Genomic DNA, 21778 nt, shown 5'->3' with positions numbered 1-21778 from the left:
AAAGCTCCTCATAGCTTCACCTAGCTTATCTATTCCATTAGGCATTGACCTGCCTCACTGAACTGAGCCCTGAGTTGAGCCTCTTTGCCAAAAGAAAACTGGACTTTAACAGAAAAGATAAGTCATAAGCACACAACTTATACATATGGAAGAGCAATAAACATTGAAATTGGGGCAAATAATAGAAGCTTCCCAACGTGAAAGGTTGTTGTTGTTGAATTCCTAAGACACATATATCTTCCATTAGAGATTTCTTCTCTTTATATTTAGTGACTGTACAAACTTTAATACAAAAATAATAATGCTTTAAAAGTTAAATTATTTATATCCAATCAAACCAGTCCAAATTTTATGACAATAAAGTCTGTGGAGATGGTCTGAATTATATGAATTAAGGTTATATCTACCTATTTACTCCCATCTTCACTAATAAGAGCTGTGTGACTATTATTCTCAATAACTATAGATGACATATGTCTGTTACAAAACTGGGCTCCTACAGAAGATATTGCTATTGTCCTATTCTCTTCAATGATTCTGGGTTGGTCACTGTCCATTCAGATATCCTAGTATATACAATTTACTGTTGGGGACAACATACTACTGGCTTTGATTTCCCTAGTTTATGGATTTTCAACCAAATATTCATAACAAGGGTCTTTGGCATATTATTACTATCTAGATAATTTCTAAGGAACTTTTACATTAAAATTTTTCTTGGTTGTTTTATAAAGTTGAACCTTTAAAATCCAGTGAAAACTTCTAGTTTAACATGTACAGAAAAAGAAACTCTCCTCACCCTCTGTCTGTGAGAAGACCATACACTATAAGGAGGCTTTTAGGAGCATAGTGTTAAATGTTGAGTAAAATATGTTTCCTACAAAGACACTTTAACTGTGGTGCATCCAAATTTTCTAATTCATTTTCCTCTCCAATTTAAATACATTGACGCCGTCTATCACAAAATAGTAGGCAATATACTCCTTCCATCTATGTCTTATCTTGGTGAGGAAACACTTCCCATTTCTCCAACAAAAGTCACTTTATAATTCCACTATTGTAGAATTTTTCCAAGTCATCTCAAGTTGCAATAGGATAATTTTGCATTAGTTTAATACTGGCCTCATGGAACAAAAGATTTTCTTCAGTTGACCTGGTGATTTTGAGGCTAATTTTATTCTTTCTTTAATTTTCTGCGTTATATGTATTTACTAGTCCTTAATTACCATAATCTCTAGGGCAGCACTAGTTCACCTCAGAAGAATGTCTTTACATCAACTTTATGAATTAACAAATATAGGAGAAAATTAAAATTAGTCACAGAAATATTCACAGCAAGATATAAAGAAGTAGAAAGAGAAAATAAATTTAAGACTTCATATTTGGGGATTGGTTTAACTTAATGATTCTAGCAAAGCTGAGGCCAAAACCACATTTTGTCTTTCTACCTTTAAAAGTCCTTTGAATAAAATCTTTATTGTCAAATTATATCAATAAGCATTTACTTTTTATTCAATTTTCTTTTTAGTTTCAATAAAATATCTTTGAGATAATTAACTCCCTTGTGATTCTAAGAAAAAATAGATTCTTTTAAGCATCAATACTTTCCAGAAGATAGGCAAATAAACCTCACATTTAATTAAGGAAAATATTAGGACACTAGGATAGTCACAAAAAGAGAACTGATTTTAAATACACATGATAACTACTCTATTTTAGGAGGTAGCTCAAAGGAACAAAAATGATAAACTTGCAAACTGTATAAATTTATTTTATTCAACTTACTCTTTTCAATTATTTATGTATAAATATAAAATAATATTACGTTTGGATATTTCCAAAAGGCTTGAAATATTTCCTTCTCTTGGATGTACTAAACTATGATAAAGGCAAGAGTATGAGATTTTGGGAATTATAGGCTTAAACATGATATAATTTGTTTGTTTGTTTTGCTTAAAAAGGTTTCTTGTAGCTCATATTTTAATTACATTCTTCTATAAAAAAAGCATCTTTCTGTGACTATATCATTATAAAATGTTACAGTTGTTCTAAAAATGGAATTCTGAGTCCTTCCTCCCTTCTTTGGTTGATTTTTTCTTAACTCTGGACTTTCTTGAACAGAATCATAATAAGAAAGCAGAGAAGTCTGTTGCTAAAGGAAAAAGCAACATTAAATTTTTGTTTCAATGCTGAGTGGGAGTCTTTGACAGCTTCTTGTTTTGGCAAGACATTTCTTCTAAACCTGCTGAAAATGTATTTTCTTTGGCGTGAGAGAAGGATACCAGAAATCAGTGGCAGAAAATACAAGAGACAAGAAAAAGCGAGGAAAAAAATTGTTTTTTTAAAAAAGGTTTTTTGGTATATTGAACAAGGGTATTATACTTTGTTAATGTATAAAGGAAATTATTGCTTTCCTCTTCTTTTACTCAAGGATGGGTGTTTCATCTCTTTACTTACAATAAAAGTCAAACTATGGGCATATCAATATCACAAGGGAAACACTAGGTGATATTTGTTTTATCTCCTTCCAGGCTAATTGCTTTGTCCAAACATACAGCGTGTAAGCAATGTTTAGGTTAAGGTAGAACTCAAGCTCTCTGGTTGGAAAAAATATATATAAATGTTTGCTCTAAAGCTGAAGTTAAGAGTCAATAGGTAGAGTTTTACTAATAACTCTATTTAACACAATCGTTCTGAAACAGAATTTCTTATAGACCCATGTAGAGTCATCTATTAATTATCAACGTGAATATCTGCCCTTTGCAATGTTTAGGCAACAGCAGGCTGAGAAACAACTTGGGAAACCATGCTCTGATTTGAATGAACATGGGGAAATGGTAGAAAATATCATAGGAAATCCTTGAGGAGAAGGAAGGTGATAAAAGTAGTATCACTAAAAGATGGTCAAATGAGCTCAAAGCCAGTATCACACCAGAAATTCACACCAGAATTCATACCAGATAATACTCAAATTTATACCAAAAATGAAACTTATATCTCCTAAGTTAAAATCCACAAGTCAACAGAGATACATTCAAAAAAGATCTATTAGGTAATCAACTAAAAGATTCTCCTCTACGGTTAAACCAATTTTTATCTAATAATAACCAGAAGGAATGGACATGGCATATTATTTACACTATATTTTATAAGGCAGCTTTCTCAGATAAGACCCAAACTATTAATAATAAATCACAACCAGTAACGCTATAAAACCTCCATCTCCCTTTTAACAACTGTAAGCCTGTAATGTGAGGATGGCAACATAGTAAGTAACGGGGATTTTACTTTGGCAGTAAATACGTGTGTTCATGTGATTCTTACCTGGCCCCCTTTAGGCTGGTATTTGATGTTGTCTGTGGATCCAATTTTGGATTTGACATTCTTCAGGTCTGGCAGTGGTTGGTTGATAAGCCGAAGCTGTTTAGGAGTAGCAGGAGATTTTGGAGGCGTGCGTATAATGGCGACTTTCTTCTCACTGGGAACCAAGATGGCCGACTTGGGGGTTCCTGGTGTGTGAGGGGTCCTGGGGTAGCTGGGGGTTCCAGGAGTACCTGGGGTGCGTGAAGAATAGCTTGGTGGGGTGCCAGGAGTAATGGCGGTTGATCCAGGGGTAGTGGGTGTGGAAGTGCCACTTTTTCCTGCTCTGCGAATTGGCTCTGACCCTGTATTAACAAAACCGAACCCAAACCACAGTGTCAGAAAGTTCTCCCCCGGGACACGCCTTTTCCCATCCATTGTTAGAACTTATAATTCATCAAATTTCTAAAGGGTTTAGGATATTTACAAGTTACAACAATGCTTGAAAAGGTGAGAATCTCGTATTTTTAGGCTCACAAATTGATGACATTCTTTTGAACATGCATTGCTATCAATCTGAAGATAATACTTGGGTTTTCCTGATTTATTCTTAATTTTCATTATGAATATGTCAAAAATATTTTCTACTTGCATGGTCATTAAAGCATATGGATCTGCCTTTAGTTGGAAAAAGAGTCTGCACTTAATATTCTTTGTGGACTCATATAAACTGAAGATTCTTTGAATGATGTATGGATTATTTATTCCTTTGTGCAGAAAGTTTATTCTGAGATCCAGGTGGATATACAACACAAAACAGTGTATTTAGATCACATGATTTTGGCCTGTGTAGAAAATAATTTAGTTTAAAAAAATCTAGCTCTCTCTTTTGAAAAGTGGGATGTTACAACAATTTATTCACAGTAAATCTTGTACCTGATTGTGTTGTGTTTTCTCCCATACTTTCAGTACTAGTTTTCAGTTTGGAGTCAAATCAATAATCCCTCACTGTGTACTATACAAGATGCTGTAAGATGCATTTCTTTGCCTCAACTTGATGTTAACCTCATTTTATCATTTAACTCTTTCCCCCATTTTCCTATGCTATGTTTCTCTTTCATATTATCTTTTAAAATGTGTGCTTAAATGCCATTTCAAATGCTTTTTTAAAAGACTAATGATATAAAAAGAGGACACACCTTAGGAGACTCTCATTAATATAGGAGATTCTCACCTTTTCAAAGAACTTTTGTGAATACCAAACATCTGATAACCAAACATGCACATACATAATAGATGCAGCTCTTGTTATTTCTTATTCAGTAATAAGGACATTAAGGCTCATTTACCCAGATGACATTAAATTCTAAGACAGATATGATACTCAGCTTCTTAATATTTGTTGAACTTTCCTCTTAAATCTAAAAGTCTTTTCTCTTAAAATAATACATTGATTCCAATAATAGAATACTGACTTACATTGTTTATATTATATAAATTCTCTCACTTTTAAAAATATTTATAGAAAGGGCATGGTTTTTAGTTTTTACTGCTAAGCATGTAACTCTGTGGGGCTTTCCTGGTGACTCAGTGATAAAGAATCTGCCTGCCAAAGCAGGAGATGCAGGTTGGATTCCTGGGTCAAGAAGATCCCCTAGAGAAGGAAATGGCAACCCACTCCAGGATTCTTGCCTGGGGAACCCCATGGACAGAGGAGCCCGGAGGGCTACAGTATATGGGGTTGCAAAGAATCCGACAGGACTTAGTGACTAAATGACAACAATGTAACTTTGTAAAATCAATGAATCTTCTAGAAATTTGAGGAGGATAAAGATGTAACTCATTAACTTTAAAATCAGTAAAGTAGAAGGAATCCTAAAGTCATCTGATATAATTCATCATCAGTGTAGAAAGTTCTTCCTGAGAAGGGGAACAATTATTAATAATCTTTGCTTAAATATTTACAAGGAGTGAGCTCAAGTCTGCAGACAAAATAAATCTACCCAGGCTCAGTCTCCTGGAGAAACAGAACAATTCTATTTCCTCTCTCAGTGAACAGTTTTCACATATCAAAGGAAAGTTGCCCTGTGTCCTTTTGTTCTTTTAGTAGAAGGGAAAGACATAGGTAGATGCTTCAACGGAAAATATGAAATGGGATTTGAGGAGAGTAAAGTGATAAATTAGTGATTTTTATTGCTTTCCACAAATATGACATTTCAAGACCAGGGTAATACAACCACATTCAACTTGGCTTTTTGTAGATTCCTGGCTACAAAGTTTGTTTATGGGCCAAGGTTTTAATCTTGGTTTGAGTCAGTCAGTATGTTCTGAAAAATCTCTTCAGAAAACTTATTTCTCCCTCAAATGTATTCTCCATCATTTCATCTTTCTTGAATATCTCAGGTCTTCTGGGGAGGGGGATCGTATCTTTATTCTTTGTCCCTCTACCTAGCACTGGTGTCTTTTGCTGGGCCTGAACACAGCAGAAGGTCAACATATTTTCTTTTTTAATGTTACAAACTTGATTCAAAATTTCTCTATGTACGGAGGTACTTTTTACTGTAATGGAGACTGGATTCAAGCAATATTCCAGATATGCATAACAATATTAACTAAAAGAAATATTTAAGAGTAATTTCATGACTCAATGGACATGAATCTGAGCAAACTCAGAGCTAGTGAAGGACACAAGAGACTGATGTGCTATATACAGTCCACGAGGTGGCAAAGAGTTGGACACGACCTAGCGACTCAATAGCAACAAAAGTAAAAATATGGCTTTATGTTCTGAATACATAAAGGAGGAAGGTTCTGTGTTATATCTGGAAAATGAGAAAAAATCAGTCACAAGTATTAAGAAGCTCTTAATATTGTTGTTCAATAGATATCAATCAATTTTTATTGTAATAAATTATGTTCTAGTCATCAAAAATGACAAATTGGAGTGTTTCCTATGTGTTCTGAAATAGAAAAGATTAAATCTAAGTTACTAAAATGATTCAAAAATATTTATGAGTTATTCTATTACAGTTTGTTCTTATCTTGTCAAGTCTACAACGACAATGTGTTTCCCTCCCTTTGGGCTAAATAAACTTCTTGCATAGCATTCTTGTAAATCTTTTCAATAGCAGTACAAAATGCTAGAACATTCCCTTGTGCAGTTAAGGAGTAGTAGTGTTAGTTGCTCAGTCGTGTCCAACTCTTTGTGATCCCACATACTGTAGCCTGCCAGGCTCCTCTGTCCATGGGATTCTCCAGGCAAGAATACTGGAGTGGACTGCCATTCCCTTCTCCAGAGGATCTTCCCGGCCCAGGGCTTAAACCCCAGTCTCCTGCAGGCAGATTCTTTACCTGAAGGAGATGATAGACAAATGGGAGGAGGCAAATTGCTTGTTCTGCTAATTGTCTCTATATCTTTTACCTATTGCCATGTAGGGACAAAATATACCCTATATCCTTAGATTATCAAAGTATCAGTTATGTTCATTACCAAATGATAAAATATCATATGCTTATGAATGTAAGTAAAGTTAAAAAGTCAAAATAGAGATGGCTCATGACATAAAAAGCAATTTGTATAGAAGTATACACAACTGAAGCAACTTAGTATTCATGCCATTTTAAAAGGCAGAGCACAGTGGCTTAAAGTTGGGATTTGTGTGAGAAAGTGCCATTTTGCTTCCATAGCAACAAACACAAGTGCAGTTCAAGGTGTGCCTTTGGGGAACACTTGGTGCCTTTGTGTTGGCTCAGCATCCCTGGGGTTATTGTTGATGCCCAGTTCTAACTCCAAATATTTGGAGTTAAATTCTCCTTCTGAAGATAACTCACTCTTAAAGGTTTTCTTTGCTAGTTCATTTGAATACTTTATATGTGTTAAGGTGAAAAGAGTTTTAGTGATTTCAAAGTGTTCCTAGCATGTATTTCAAAGGATGTTAATGCTTTATGAATCCAAATGTTTCGGGACACAATTGCTCTCATTGTAATAAACACTTTCATAATAGGCAAAAAAAACCACACAAAAACCCAAACAGTTTAAGTGTCATACAAAATAGTCACATTTGAAGTGGGGCAATTACTATTAAATACTTAAAAAATAAGTGGTGAAATCAACTGTAATGTGATAGTAGTAGCAATTTCCACCACTTTCATATAGATTTTAAATGACAGTTATGCTCTTCTCCAAATGTTTCTACCATTTTGTAATAGTTTCTAAATGACAGGGATACTATTTTCTGAGTGACTCTATAGAACAATTCCGTAGTACTATTTCTTCTACATGAATATAGAGAAGACATTAAGAGGACAGGTTGTGAATTTATCAGTAGGCTGAAAACCAAATTCAACCACTTACTAGCTGTGTAGTACTGGACAAGTTACTGTCTTTAAAAGGTCAGTTTTCTCGTCAATAGATTTAATGAGGTTATTAATACCTGACCATCAGCATTTTAATTGAATTGATTGAACACTGTATCTTAAGATTTCAGCATCTATAAATGATTAATAAATAGTAGCTATTTTTGTGAAAATAGAAACGCATTTATGAAAATAATTTGAATTACTAGATAGTCTTGGTAGTGACACAGTACGTAAGTGAATAATGATTGGAGCATTTTTATATTCTTTACATAAACTGTGATAATTGCTGAGCATTACATTATGAAATCAAAAGAAATTGAAGCTATCTCACAGAACATGCTATGTTTACAGCTTCACTGGAATGCAAATTCTTACCAAATTGAGGATTCTTGATTTTGATTGTTGATTTTTCAGTTAGCTTTTATGACTTGGAATTCTAATAAAGGTTAAGCTTTCATATTTAAAAAAATCCCTGACTATTGCTTTTCTATACTAATTAGTCCTTTTGAATTATCTTTTTCACTTTAAACTTGAAAGAAGAGAAAAACAATCCTGAAAATGACTTAACATCAATCCTATTTAATGGATAACAAAGTAGTATATAATCATTGCCTCCATCAGTTGTTTTGACTCAAATAATTGTTTTGGACCCACTGATAGTCTGAATTTCTGATTCTTAGGACAAATATAATCCGATGTAAATACAGGCTGTATTTGAAAATGTAAAATATAAGTACGTTATAAGCTACTCCACTTAAGGGATTTTTAAAAACTGAATGAAAAGGAAGCCAAACCAAAATAAACCTACGAGTGGTCCGCCGCGCAGAAGAGGAGATAGAACTGTTGAGAGAGAAGGAGTTCTCATCTCTGTCCCCTGATACACCTCGGCGAGGGGGGAGGATGGAGGACGGTCTCGGCAGGGAGGAGCGCTTCTCTGGGCTCTTGGTAACTCCATCCTGATTGGAGAAAACAAAACGATGTTGGGTTCCCGGGAATCTTCGTATACAAAGAGATTATATTGCTCTGGCTAATTAGCCTCCTGGGCCAATAGAGGAATTTCTTTTAATCCACACTACCGACTTGTACATACTTAATGAGTATTTCTGCTTTACAACTTAGAAAGAGTTCAGAATACAAAAATATATCATTTTGGAGTGAATGCTAAAAATTGATTGTGAAATTCAAATTCTAAGTGATAACATGAGTAAAAACGTGCTGAAGTAGTCTCCAGGTAATTAATAATTTTACTGACAAGTCTTCATCAGCATGATACTGTGTCACTAAGAAAGGACTGGCAGAAGGGTACTGCATGCACAGTATTTAACGATGATCACTCCTGTATATAGTGCCACTTATGTGACAAGAACGTTAAGCACTTTACACTCATTGATTATTTAATTTTTACCCCAAAATATTATATGCATTTTAGAGCTGAGGAAAGAGGTTTCAACAGTTTATGTAATTTTGTAAGAATCACTGAATTGGGATGTAGCAGATTTAGTATTAAATCCTGATGTGTCTGATGCTGAGCCCAAACTGTCTATTGTATTTTATATAATTTGGTATCCTTAGATTATATGTGTCATATGTAATATCAAATACAATATGTTTTGTTTGTATTTGAAATTTTATTAAGTATCAAATAATAAATTAATTATGTACTGTATATCTTATAAAAACACAACTTCCGTTTTTTAATGATTAAGCTGTTTATAACTATTGAAACATTTAACTGGTATTAGTTTTTTAATAAGGTAAATTGTTTATATGTCACACACTTTAGGATTGAAACTCTTGGCTTTCAGACATTTACTGAATTGCGTCCTTCTCCCAAATTATATTCCTTTCTGCACCTTTGGTTAGCTTGCTGCCTTACCTTGTTCCCTGATTCTGAGTATGGTAAGCGGTCTGTGGAGCCCGCTGAGGTGGGCTGTATGAATAAACTGTCAGAAAATGTAGCCCTTTTAGTCACGCTAGGGCAGGCTGAGCTGCATCTTGGGGACTTTGTGCTACCCTGTAAGGCAGGAATCTTTGACAAGGTAGAATTCTAGCCATGGAAGAAAACAAACAAAAGCACAAAATAAACCAAACTATGAAGTAAAAGGAAATTAAATTAAAAAAACATATAAACATATAAGAAATTAAATGTCTACTTTTAATAAGAACATATGATAAATGGTTATAATCAATGACAGACATGTATATTATGTGAGAACAATAGATTTTCATTGAATACTTCTTTTTAACTGGAACTAAGAATACTCAGAAAATGAGAATATAGATTACAATATTATTTATAAATTCTATGTATAAGGTCTCTGATTAAGCCATAGAACTTATAATGATACCATATTTGGAAAATATCTTGAGACTCTACTAGAATTATTCCTTTAATAAACACAGCACTTAAAATGGTATATATAATCAATATTTTGATTGCATTTCAAGAACTGTAGAACAAAGTATATTTCAATAACTGTAGAACAAGTATATTTAAGGCCTAATAATGGAAAATATATTTTTAAGCTGAGAAAATGTATTTTTAGATTTCTATACTGATTTTATCAGAAAATTGCATATTTTAAATACAATGAGTTCATTTTATGAGCTAAATGCACACCAAGGACCAAGTTATACCACAGAATTAGTAACATTTTTATGTTAATAAATCACATTTTCTATGATGTGTTATAAATTCTAAAAATTAAAGTCAGCACTGACTAGACTGCCCATGAAAATCACACTTTCACAGGTGTTGATAATCCCTGGGGAGATTGTTGTCAAGTACAAGTGTAAGTGCTTTGCATGTATATACACAGCTTTTGGAGAAAGCTATGCTAGCATGCTACATGTCTCGGGGGGAGACTGTTAAAAATACAGACCAGTATGACAAAGCTGAGGAGGGTTTAATCTTCAAATAATTAATATTATTTAGCTGTTACAATAATAGCAATTAAAACTAACGTTTCTAATCTCAAGTTTTAACCTTTGTAACCTCTTTGACATAGGTATAAATATTCACAGATTGCACAAATCACTTCTTGTTTTACAGACCCAGCACCTTAAGTGGGAAGCGTAACTGGGTCAGCATAAGTCATTCTTTTTTGACTGACATTATCCACAAATAAGCAAGTTTCAAAACTGTGGTATAGGAAAGACAAGTGAAATAACTGGATTGCCTTAAATGATGAAAGACATCTACTAATCTCATGCTACACACAAAAACAAAATAAAATGAACAAACCAAAAAAAAAACCTCAAATGAAATGAAAGATTATATTGATAGATCAGGTTCACAATAAAGATCAGTTGAAAAATTGGAGAGAACTGTTCTGATAGATACAGTGAATATCAGAGGTAAATAAGAGTCAATCTTGAGATTTTAGGAAACTATAGGAAGAGGATGAAGTTATAAGGAAAAAGAGAATAAAGTAGAAAAAGTTAGAAAGAATGGTGGTCTAATCTCTCTTTGTCAGAAGATTGAGATGGGTAGATACGAGGAAAAAAGTTAGGTTTTGTTTGGTTTCTGTACGAGTGTAGGCACTGAATGCTAATTCTTGTTTAAACACATTTATGAAAATAATTTGAATTATTAGACAGTCTTGGAAGCAACACAGCACATAAGTGGGTAATGACTGGAGCATTTTTATATTCTTTGCATAAACTGTGATAATTGTTGACCATCACATTATGAACTCAAAAGAAACCGAAGCTATTGCACAGAATGTGCTATGTTTACAGCCTCACTGGAATGCAAATTCTTACCAAATTGAGTAGGATCCTTGATTTTCTAGGATGGTTGATTTTCTAGTTAGATGTTAGGACCAGGGATTCTAACACAGGTTAAGCTTAAGCTTTCATATTAAAAAAAAAAAAAAAAAATCCCTGACTGTTGTTTTTCTATGCTAATTAGTTCTTTTGAATTTTCATCTTTACTTTGAACTTGAAAGAGAAAAAAATATATTCTGAAAATGACTTTATTTCAATTCTGTTTAATGGACAACAAGGTAGTTAAGTGTTCATTTCGTCTATCAGTTGTTTTCACTCAAATAACTGTTTTGTACCTACTGATAGTCTGAATTTCTAATTCTTAAAATAAACACAATCTGTTTTTAATACATATTTTATTTGAAAATGTAAAATATAAGTATTAAGGGATTTTAAAAACTGAATGAAAAGGAAGCCAAACCAAAATAAAACCAAGGGACTTGAAAATTTCTTAAAGGTTTTGCAAACAGGGTATACTTAAAAAATTATCTTTATAATCAGGAGAAAACTCAGACTTACTTTCTGTATCTGCTCCTAAAGAGTTCTACTTTTTAAATAATAATAATAATAATAACTACTGCTATTTATTGAATAAATACTATGTTCTAAGCACTATAGAGTGCTTATTATATAGGAATTTTTACTCTTCCTCTTATTTTTGGTAAATTAAGACACAGGAAGAAAAATATTATATATAATTAATAAATGTTCAAAACTTAGATCTGGTTTGTTTCATAGCCCTGCTCTTAACCAACACAATACACTAGTTCTCCATTAGAAATAGAAGGTAAAGAGATACAAATCTTGAAATAACAGCGTGGTCAAATAAAATTACCAATGCAATAGATGGACTGCCTTATGTTCAGTAATATGTCTGAAAACATTTATACAATAATCAGATATACAAATAATTTTTTAGCCAACATAAAGCTCCTTGGCTTCAAGATGATAGGTTTGGCTGTCACTGAAAATGAATTCCTGTTTTTCATAATAAATAAAAAGTAGAAGTTTAAAATTTTATTAGATTTTAGAAAGCTAAACAAAGAATTGTGATTTTCATGTCATATATTATGGCTAAGACCCAGAACATTGTGATCCCTTACTAATATCATTCAAATTATTTGTCATAATTTTAAAATTTCATTAGATTCCTTTTTTCCTTTCAGCAAGAAAGAAATAAAACACTTTGTATTGTCTTTGGTCTTTTGAAAGTTTAAACAACATGATTAATAATATAAAAAATAAATTTGCAAAATAAGAAATATAAAAGATTTATAAACATGAAAGAAGCTAAACATCATTAATACAACCAAATTAAAACAACAAAATATTTCATCTCTATAACTTGTTAAATAAAGAAAACGCAATATCTAGTAATAATGAATACAAGCATGTTCATATACAGCTGGAGTACATACAAATCTAGAACCTTTCTACAAGGCAATTCTGTAGACTTTCTTCTTGAAACAATGATTTCGTTATTAGAAAACTATCAAGGAAATGTATATGGACACATTCAGCCAAAAAAGATTTCTACAGTAATACCGCTAAAATAACAGAAAACTGTTTGAATACCAAATCATAGGAAATTGATAAAGCATATCACTGTAAAAATATAAAATGCAATATAATATAGTCATTAAAATGATGTACAAGAATGTTTAATGACATAGAAAATTTTTAGTGAATAATTAAAAAACCGCTACACATCTTCCATCTTTGTTATTAAACCTATAAATGTGTAGAAAAATTAATAGCTTGCATCAAAATGGTAACTGCAGTTATCTTTAGATAAGGAGATAATATATTTTTACTTATCTACATTGTTTAAAATTCTCATATTCTTAATGTATAATAACAACAATGAGAAAGTGTTGTAAAATATAGTGTAGTGTTGATTACAATGGTTTATCTTGATTCTATGAAAAGCAAATAAATTGAGTTCTTCCATTTTTCTCCAGATCATTGTGGTGTTTCATATGTTTCTTCTTACTAATAACATAGGCAGCCTGCATCCCAGCTCTACCCTCACTAGCTACCATCACATTCCAGAAGATATCAGGACATGCTCGAATGCCATCGAGAATCATGCTGGGTGAGTGAATGATTTAAAAGAGTAGATGTCTGAAGTCTAAATTTTATCTAAAATTATTAAAACACTGCCACTAATACCAAAGGGAACTTCAAATAAAGAACAAGGAAAGAGGTATTTTACTCACAGAGACTTTGTCCTTTGCCTGTTTAAATACACTGGGAGCCTGAGCTGATTCAGCACCTGCTGCTGTTGAAAGAGGAGACACAAACAACCCCACACTTAGTGGCTAAAGACCACATAAATGCATTTTTCATACCTTTTGGATATTCAGTTCTGTCAACAGACTAATGCAAAGTGAATTTTGTTTACACTGAGACTCAAATTCAGTAATTGAAGAAATCTGAATAATAACAATATTACAGCATGTGGCTTCCCCTACACAGTGTGCTAATTACTATAACCCAGTGTTTACCAAAGCACAGATAAGCACACCAAGTAATTTTCTGTTACCAATCTACCCTTAAATTACTACAGATCCTTTGGAATGGAAATCGCAGGACAGTTATCCGAATGCTGCAGAATTTAAGGAAAAGGGGAGTGTTTGGTTTCTAGGGTGGGCATCACATAAGAATACTCACAGAGATTGCCAAACTTTCTTTATGTAGCCACTGGCATATTTCTGCATTTTATATTTTAAACTGTTACAGTCTGCCAACCCCTTTTCCTCTGCACCCCTGGCATTTCACAATAGTAAGACAAACTTGTTTGACATGAAATGTGCCACATGAGAAGGGAAGGGAAGAAAAATAGCTTGTCAAGAAGAGAAAACAGGAGAAGAATTTCAAGTTCAATAAAATAGACCATGTTCTACACATGCACTTCCTGTATGAAATTATTACCACATCTGTTACTGTTGTTTTTCTTGCTGCTCTTTTATACCTCTGGTTTCAATTTTAAACTCCATCATTTCTGGCATGATTTCTGTTGACAACTTACCTGACCTGACTTAACTATTTTTCACAATTGAACACAACCCTTTGTGTTTGGGGAAACTAACCCTATTTAACAATTGAGCTTAGAAAATAAAAAGCTGGTGCATTTGCTTTAATTTTCTTTTGCAAGAGAGAAATCCTCAGGAAAAAATATTTATCCTTATAAGCACTCCAAATGAGTTTAAAAAGGTTTCTCATGCCATATGCAGTTCTAACACAAAAATAATTGTGGCCTACAAAATGTTCTATGCTATTTAGGACTGGCTAGTAAGATTATTCACAGATTCTGAAACTGTTTTTTCAAAGAAGCAGTGCAAATTATGGCTCTTTACTATTTCTATAACAAAGCTCACGTTTCTGTGACATATATGCTTTGGTTTAAGTCAGCGGCACTCGTTTGGTATATGCTTTTTGTTTGAGTATCTTAATATCTGAATAAAAAAGAGCAAGATCCTAACTTAGTCCAGAGGTCTTAAATTTCCTTTAATGAATGAAGTAAAAAGGCAAGTTACTCTCAGTGTGGCAAACTGAATACCAATGACATGTGGGTACTTCATCAAACCATTTGACATTTCCTCTGAAATTATACAATCCTAATATAATTTTCATCTTTTCAGATGGCATATGGGATTTTTATGCCCAAACCAAGAGATTATGCCTGTGGAAGCATTTTTCTAAATAGAAAAATTCCAAATTTAATGAAAATGTACTAAGTGAGATATAAAATTTAGAGATGTCATGTTGATTCATAATTCTTAACTTACTTCCTCATTCTAAACCTTCATCATCAAGGTTTGTGTATAATTATAAACCTTCTACTTTCAAATCTTGCTTTATATACTAGTTCTTGAAGGAAGCACATGAGATACTTCCTGTATGAAGAACACAAATTAAAAGTACTTGAAAGTTTTAGTGGCTATCACAAAACTTCAATGCCTTGATTTTCTTCTTCTTACAAGGGTTAATGCTGCTGCTAACCGTTTAAAGCCATCCAAAGATTTATGTAAAGGCACTTCTAATGTGTATTTATGGAATGAAAAATATTGCTTTCTGACTTAAGCTCTGATACCTTCCTTTGTAGACTTCAAGTGTGCCATTTAATCAATACTAAAATAAAATATATTATAATTAAGAGTATCCTAATATGATTATACATTTAAATTACATACTTTGCACTGAAATTGAGGAATAGAGTTTGCATTATAGATATTACATAGGGGCTTTTATTATGATTTCTAACATGTTTCACTCCTTATTCCACTGCTTATGTAAACAGTAAAAACAAAGTACATTTGAAGAAGACAGAACAATAAGAAGACAGCAAGATAGAAATAAACCTAAATTCTAAGATATTTGGAGGAAGGGGTTTATTATATTTATTAAATTTTTGAATACCACATTATAGGGGGAAATGGAGCATTTTGAATCCAACACATTTTAAGAAAATTCCAAGGACAAAATGTCAACCAAGAGATGCAGTATTGTCAGAAAGCCTACCTAATTTTGGATATGAAAAATAAACTCTGATGGGATTACCAGACGTTTCTTTTTCCCTTTTTTTCTTTCATCCCAAAGCAAAGTAATTTTTCAACCACAATTTTATCCCAGATTTGCTTCTCATTCTCCACCTCAAGATCCCTATGCATTCTTGGTGGTCCTCAGTAAATTCATCAACATCAGTAACAGATTTGGCAGTAACAATATAGAAACTAGGACAAATACGTATGGGTTTAAGCATGAGGGAGATAAATAAGCAAAATAATGAGAATGCATACCACGGTTATATTCATCGCCATCGTCTAACCAAACACACAGAATGAAAACAGGAGTCCCCAGAACGTGACACTAGAGCACAATGCCAAGATACAATCACTGTTAAGTCTGAGCATGACAAAGAAACAGATGGTCATGACCTCTTCTGTAGGGAAGGGGATAAAAAAAGAATAATGATACAAGACACTTAATAGCGAAATTGTTCATGACTGCGGAGATTCTTGGAAGAAAAACAAAATGAAGCTGCTAAGGTAATGAGATAAAAAAAAAAAAATACATGTCTATGTTTGCCAGCCACACTGCAGAATTGAACAGTCACCTGTCATTTTCCGCTTAACACAGGAGAGATGAGTTGGTCTAGTATATTTGATAGCAGGTTTTAAAATGAATTTCCTGGAGGGAGAGTGGGCCTGAACTTCTGTTTTTTTAGCAAGTTCAGCCTTCTTATAAACTGCTATGAATAAAAAAAAAAACACAGAAAGCATACCATCAGGAGAAAAATATACACTTGGAGCAAAACCGAACGAAATTTCATCAACAATTAGTTACCACGGTTAGGCAGTTTCTTCTACAAAAGAGTAATAATGAATTACTTCAAAAACATTTATAAAGAAGTGATTGTGAAATGAACCTTTTTTCCTTCTCACTTCATCTCTGGAGATTGTGCTAGGTTCCTTTTTAGCTATTTTTCTTTCAGGAGTGGAAATTCTGCCTCTCCCGGTTTTAAAAGGCTTTTCTTTTCTATGTTTCTCAAGAGATGATCTCCGAGCTTCCTTTTCAGCTTTCTCCTCTTTAGGGATAGTTTCTAACTGTTCTGTCATGATGCTTCTATCATCATCTGTGGATCAGAGCAAACCATGACAACAACAACAATGACAACATTAGTAACAAATGTACAAAATCCTCCATCTAACAAAGTGCAAAATAAAGAGATAAAGGGACATTTTAAAATGTCTAAAATAAAAAAAAAAAATGTTTTTCCACTAGGATACTGGATTTTATTTGGGAGTAGAAAATTGAAAAATATAATGCACACCTTGAGTGTCCACCCAGAGGCTGTCAGCATCCATGATGGAGTCATCAATGGTGGTCTCATCTTTGTAATCCTCATAGGTTTCTGTCTTATATTCTGAGAGTCCAACCTCTTCTCTCTCAGGGGAAGCCGGAGCCTCTGGGGAACCGTCCTTGGGTTCAGCCTGGGCTTCAGCTGCCTCTTCTACTTCAAGTTCTTCTTCGGCATGGGGCGATGGTCTCCTTTCCACCTCGGGCTGCTCGAGGGCTGCAAAACGCACACTGTGGGAACCTGACTCCCCTTCATCAGTTGTGGTTTGCACGACAGTGATGAAGTCGTCCTCGATGGTTACAACAGACTCAATCACTCCTTTGTGCTCACCAGGACAGGTCTCCACAAACTCCTCCCTGACAGCTGGGGGACCCAGGTCGGTAATCTGAAGGGTGTCTGAGCGGAAGAGCAGCTTGTCATGTTCTCCCCGGGCTTCGATTTCTTCTTCCTCGCTCTGAGCCTCTGCTGGTTCAGCTCTGGCGGCTTCAGGCAACTGTTCGGTAACATCGGAGGGCGTGATGGAAATATCTGGGGTCTCTTGACTTTCTTCTTTTGACAGCTGAATAAATTCCATCTGGACATCAGCTCTCTCATCTGCAGCTACATCAGCCTCTGAGACAACAGGTGCACAGGGTATTTCCACAGACAATTTGATGGCAATCTCGTCTTGAATTAGAGAAGATTCTGGGGAAGTTTCCTTCTTGCCCTCATCGGCTTTCAAGGACTCCATGGTGAGGCTTTCATGCTCGCCGCTGGACTCGTAGGATTCTTCTTTGTCCACAGCTTCCTGGTGCACCAAGTCAGGCTTAGCCACCTTCTCCTTGACTTCTGTTTCACTAACTTTGGTGCCTTCTTTCATGTGGCTGGACTCAACACCCATAAATGCATCTACCTCCTGAGGGGCTGTGGAGGAGGGGGCGAGGTCCTGGGTAGCCTCAAGTTTAAGCTCTGCTGCCTTTCCAGCATCTACATGTAGCCCTGAGGCCATCTGTCCAAAGTCACTGATTTTAATATCTAACTGACCTTGTTCAGTTTTCTTCACAGCCAAATCCAGTTCTGGTTCAGCTTTTTTGGACGGTTCTACCTCAGCTACCTCTGGCACTGAACTAAGACCTTTCTCTGCTTTCTCAACCATGAGAGGTGATGCATCTTTAGAGACTGTCAGTTCTCTGGCTGAAGCTTGCTCCTGGGTCACTCCTAATCCAAGAGTTTCAACTTCATCACCAGCCTCTTCTGTTTCCTTGGTGCGCTCTTTTGAATCAGCATGTTCTTCACTTTTCTCTAGGACAGTATCCAGCTTATCATTCGCTTTCTTCTCCTGATCAAACTCCCTACTCAGTCCTGATTTGTCACCAGAGATAGGTGGGGATGCTTCCTTCTCAGCACTGACTTCATCTTTTACTCTTCCGGCAGCTGCCAGCTTGACTTCAATTAATGAAAGATCGGTGGCCAAATCTCTTCGTGCTTTATCATCAGTGCCTTCATAAAAGGAACCACTCTCCCCAGACAAATTCTCACTGTCTTGAACAGGTGATGGGAGGGGGACTGTGTATTTATTGAACACACAGTAGCCCAGGTCTTCGAGTTGACTGTCGGTTTTAACGATGATGTGGTTTTCATCCGTGACAGGGGGCAAGCCAGTGCTACTCTCCTCCACCACAGTCTCTGATGGGACTGATTTTCTCCTGGCAACCTCAGTGTCTGCACTCACGGAAGCTAATCTTGACCGTGTGCCTGCCAGGTCTAGCATTTCAGGCAAGTCAGGGGCCATGACAGTACCATTTTTGTAATAATCTTTGGCTAGGAAAGGCGACTCACATGATGTCTCGACTCGGGCGATTTCCTCTCCACTATCTTTTTCTTCCTTTACCTGTTCTTTTTCTTCTTTGCTTTCGGTTGGGAAGCAAGGGGCTTTGTCCACGGCAGGTGTTGTGGCTGGAAGGTAATCATCTCCTTCATCCATACTTCCACTAGTGTTGGTTAGAATGTCAGAAGCCAGGGGAGAAAGGTCATGCCCTCGACCGAAGTTAAACCCAAGGGCTATGGAATCCAGGCAAGACATGGGCAAATTGATGGACATGCTTCTTTGTTCTATTGCAGACCTACCACCAAGTCCTAAACTCCTGCTTAGCGTCAGATCATCCTTATTCTTACTGTGGAGATCCCTTTTCTCTCCGTACACTTTTGGATCAATAGTGAACATTCTTTCTTGAGGAGAACTGGGTTCTTCTGGTAAGTCAGATGGCTGACTCTGTGCAAGAGTGCTATACGCTGCTTCTTGTGCCGGAGCACTGGGCTGGGGTTCTTTTTCTTCTGGAAGTGCCTTGTCGTCATCTTCATGCATGGGAGATACAGTATCAAAAGCCTCTTGGGCACTTTCTCTTGTGTCGCTTAGTTCATAGTAATCACTGCCTGGCTGGATGCTTTTGGTCACTTCTTCTTTCAAGGCAGATGTTTCAAAGTACTTGGACATTCCTGACTTGTCTTCATAAAATGGCATGTCAAGCTCAGTTGATGTTACAACTCCAGCTCCTTCTACCTTATGATCTTTGTCAGCAACTTTTTCTTCAAAGAGCTCCTGGGTGGCACTCTTTTCACTTAGTGCAGTTGGTTCAGTCATGGCTTTTTCCATGGTAATGGCTGAATCAGTAACTGCTTGCTCCAAACTTACAGGGAATGAGTCCTGTTTTAATATATCTGTGGGAGGCTCCTGGCTCTTCTCTTCTTTTTTGGAGTACGTGTGTTCTGTGGAAGGTTGAATTATATTTGTTTCTTCATCTGTCAATTTTGGGGGTTCGCTCTCTTTTGGCATGGCTTCTTTGTCAGAAATGGTTGTTTTTTCTTCAAGCTTTAGGTGTGGTTCCTTTTCAGCAAGTGTGGATTCCTGTCCGCTGAGGGTGGGAGTCTCTTTTATCTGCACACTCTCTTCCTTTATCATCCCTTTCTCTTCTCCTGAAACTTTCTCTGGGACACACTCTTCCACAATCGAAACGTGAGCATCTTTGGGTGCGACAACTGCCTCTGAGGCTGGTGCTTCTGCTATTTTGTCAGGTTGATCCTTCTGGGGCTCTTCAACTTTAGAACTATCTTTGGCAGTTGCTGGGCTACCAGTTTCTTCCAGAGATTTTTGGTCATCTGGCTGTAACAGGGTGGGAGCAAAGGGTGATGCTGCTGCAACTATTTCATTCTTTGAGATGTCAAAAGGAAGAGTGAAGCTTCCACCCTGAAAGGGACTCGGCATGGGAGAATCAAATTGTTTCCCTTCCCATTTTGGGATGTCCTCAAGTACATCTTTTTCCTTCATGGGTGTTAGGGGACCAGGAGATACGGGAGCAACTAAACCCCACTCGTCCTTTTTGGCTTCCGTTGGCATTTGGATGAACCAGTCCTTTTGCTCTTTTGCAGCTGTGGGCTCTGCAGGAAGGCCAATATCAGGTACCACTAGGCTTGGTTCTGTCTTGGGTTTTGTATCTTCTAGGCTGGCACCGAGAGTGTGCCCAAACAGAGTGGGAGGTGCTTTTTCTTCTTCTGTGGCTTGTACGTCCTTTTTATCAGGGGAAGTTTTAGTTGTTTCCGGCTGAGAAACTAAGGCAGCATGCTTAAGGTCTTCACCAGGCTTACTTTCTATCTCTGGTTCCTTTTCCTTCTTGTCTAATGGCTCGGCTGGAGAGGGAGTCAATTCCTGTTGATCATGAAACTCCATCTTCGAGGCTGTAAGTAAACCTGAAGTAATTGGGTTGATTTTTAAACATATAATAGGCAAGTGCTTTCAGGCAGTAAGCTTAAAATTGTTTTTTGAAATGGCAAATGAATGGTAGGCTTGAAAGAAAAACTATGAAACATGCAAGCATGCTATTCACTTAAAAATCAAAATGAAAATGTCAGGACTGAGATATATTTGTATGATTGCTAAAATAAACTCCCACTGTGAATTAATGTGTACAGAAATTGAAATAAGAGTATATTTTGAATACTCTATTTTCCTTTGTTTGGTCTCTCTAAACTGTACATGTGTACTGTAGTAGAAAAAAATGTCATGTGCCTTCTACAGATAAAAACTACAAATTAAAGAAAATTTAATAAGTAGTTAACATTAGGGTACACAATAACCTATATAATCTATAATCTAAATATGGAAAAGAATTGGTTTCAGCCAAACTTTTTCTTTTCTCATTGAAAAGTGAATTGGTAGCCCATGGGCAGAAGGCCAATTAATTTATAATAATATGTGTCAAATAATTTCAGCTAACTTGACCAACAAATGCCAAGACCAATTTTGGGGGCACTGAAATGTTCCTAGAATAAACTTTTAGAAGTCATCTAAGATTAAATTTCAGTAATACAAATAAATAATTGCTATTGACTTTGATATGACCTAAATATTAACAAGAAAATTTCTACCGTGTATCAAAATTCCTAAGTCCTAATCACTACTTAGTCTGTATGATAGATGTAAGAAAATCTGAATTATACTGTTAATACTGGGAA

The 21778-nt window shown here is 35.4% G+C and overlaps 1 protein-coding gene across 34 annotated transcripts in view; it reads right to left on the bottom strand.

Moving 5' to 3' along the window:
* Window positions 1-21778, bottom strand: part of MAP2 (microtubule associated protein 2) — a 294336-nt gene that overhangs the window by 17078 nt on the left and 255480 nt on the right. For 16 of the 34 annotated variants that reach the window (XM_081582662.1, XM_081582659.1, XM_081582670.1 and 13 more), the window contains 4 exons: window positions 13647-13708; window positions 9536-9706; window positions 8468-8615; window positions 3325-3665 (listed from right to left, as the gene is read on the bottom strand). In XM_081582662.1, the coding sequence (XP_081438788.1) occupies window positions 3325-3665; window positions 8468-8615; window positions 9536-9706; window positions 13647-13708 (722 nt within the window). Of the gene's footprint in view, window positions 1-3324; window positions 3666-8467; window positions 8616-9535; window positions 9707-13646; window positions 13709-16546; window positions 16682-16858; window positions 17066-17263; window positions 21014-21778 lie in introns of all 34 variants that reach the window. The other 18 variants (XM_081582682.1, XM_081582686.1, XM_081582679.1 and 15 more) reach the window with 4 other exon arrangements.

The sequence above is a fragment of the Giraffa tippelskirchi genome, chromosome 3, assembly GCF_054371585.1.
Source record: "Giraffa tippelskirchi isolate mGirTip1 chromosome 3, T2T-mGirTip1v1.2.pri, whole genome shotgun sequence".
NCBI classification, from domain to species: Eukaryota; Metazoa; Chordata; class Mammalia; order Artiodactyla; family Giraffidae; genus Giraffa; species Giraffa tippelskirchi.
Note: the sequence above shows the minus strand (reverse complement) of the source record. Positions and strands in the feature narration are given on the sequence as shown.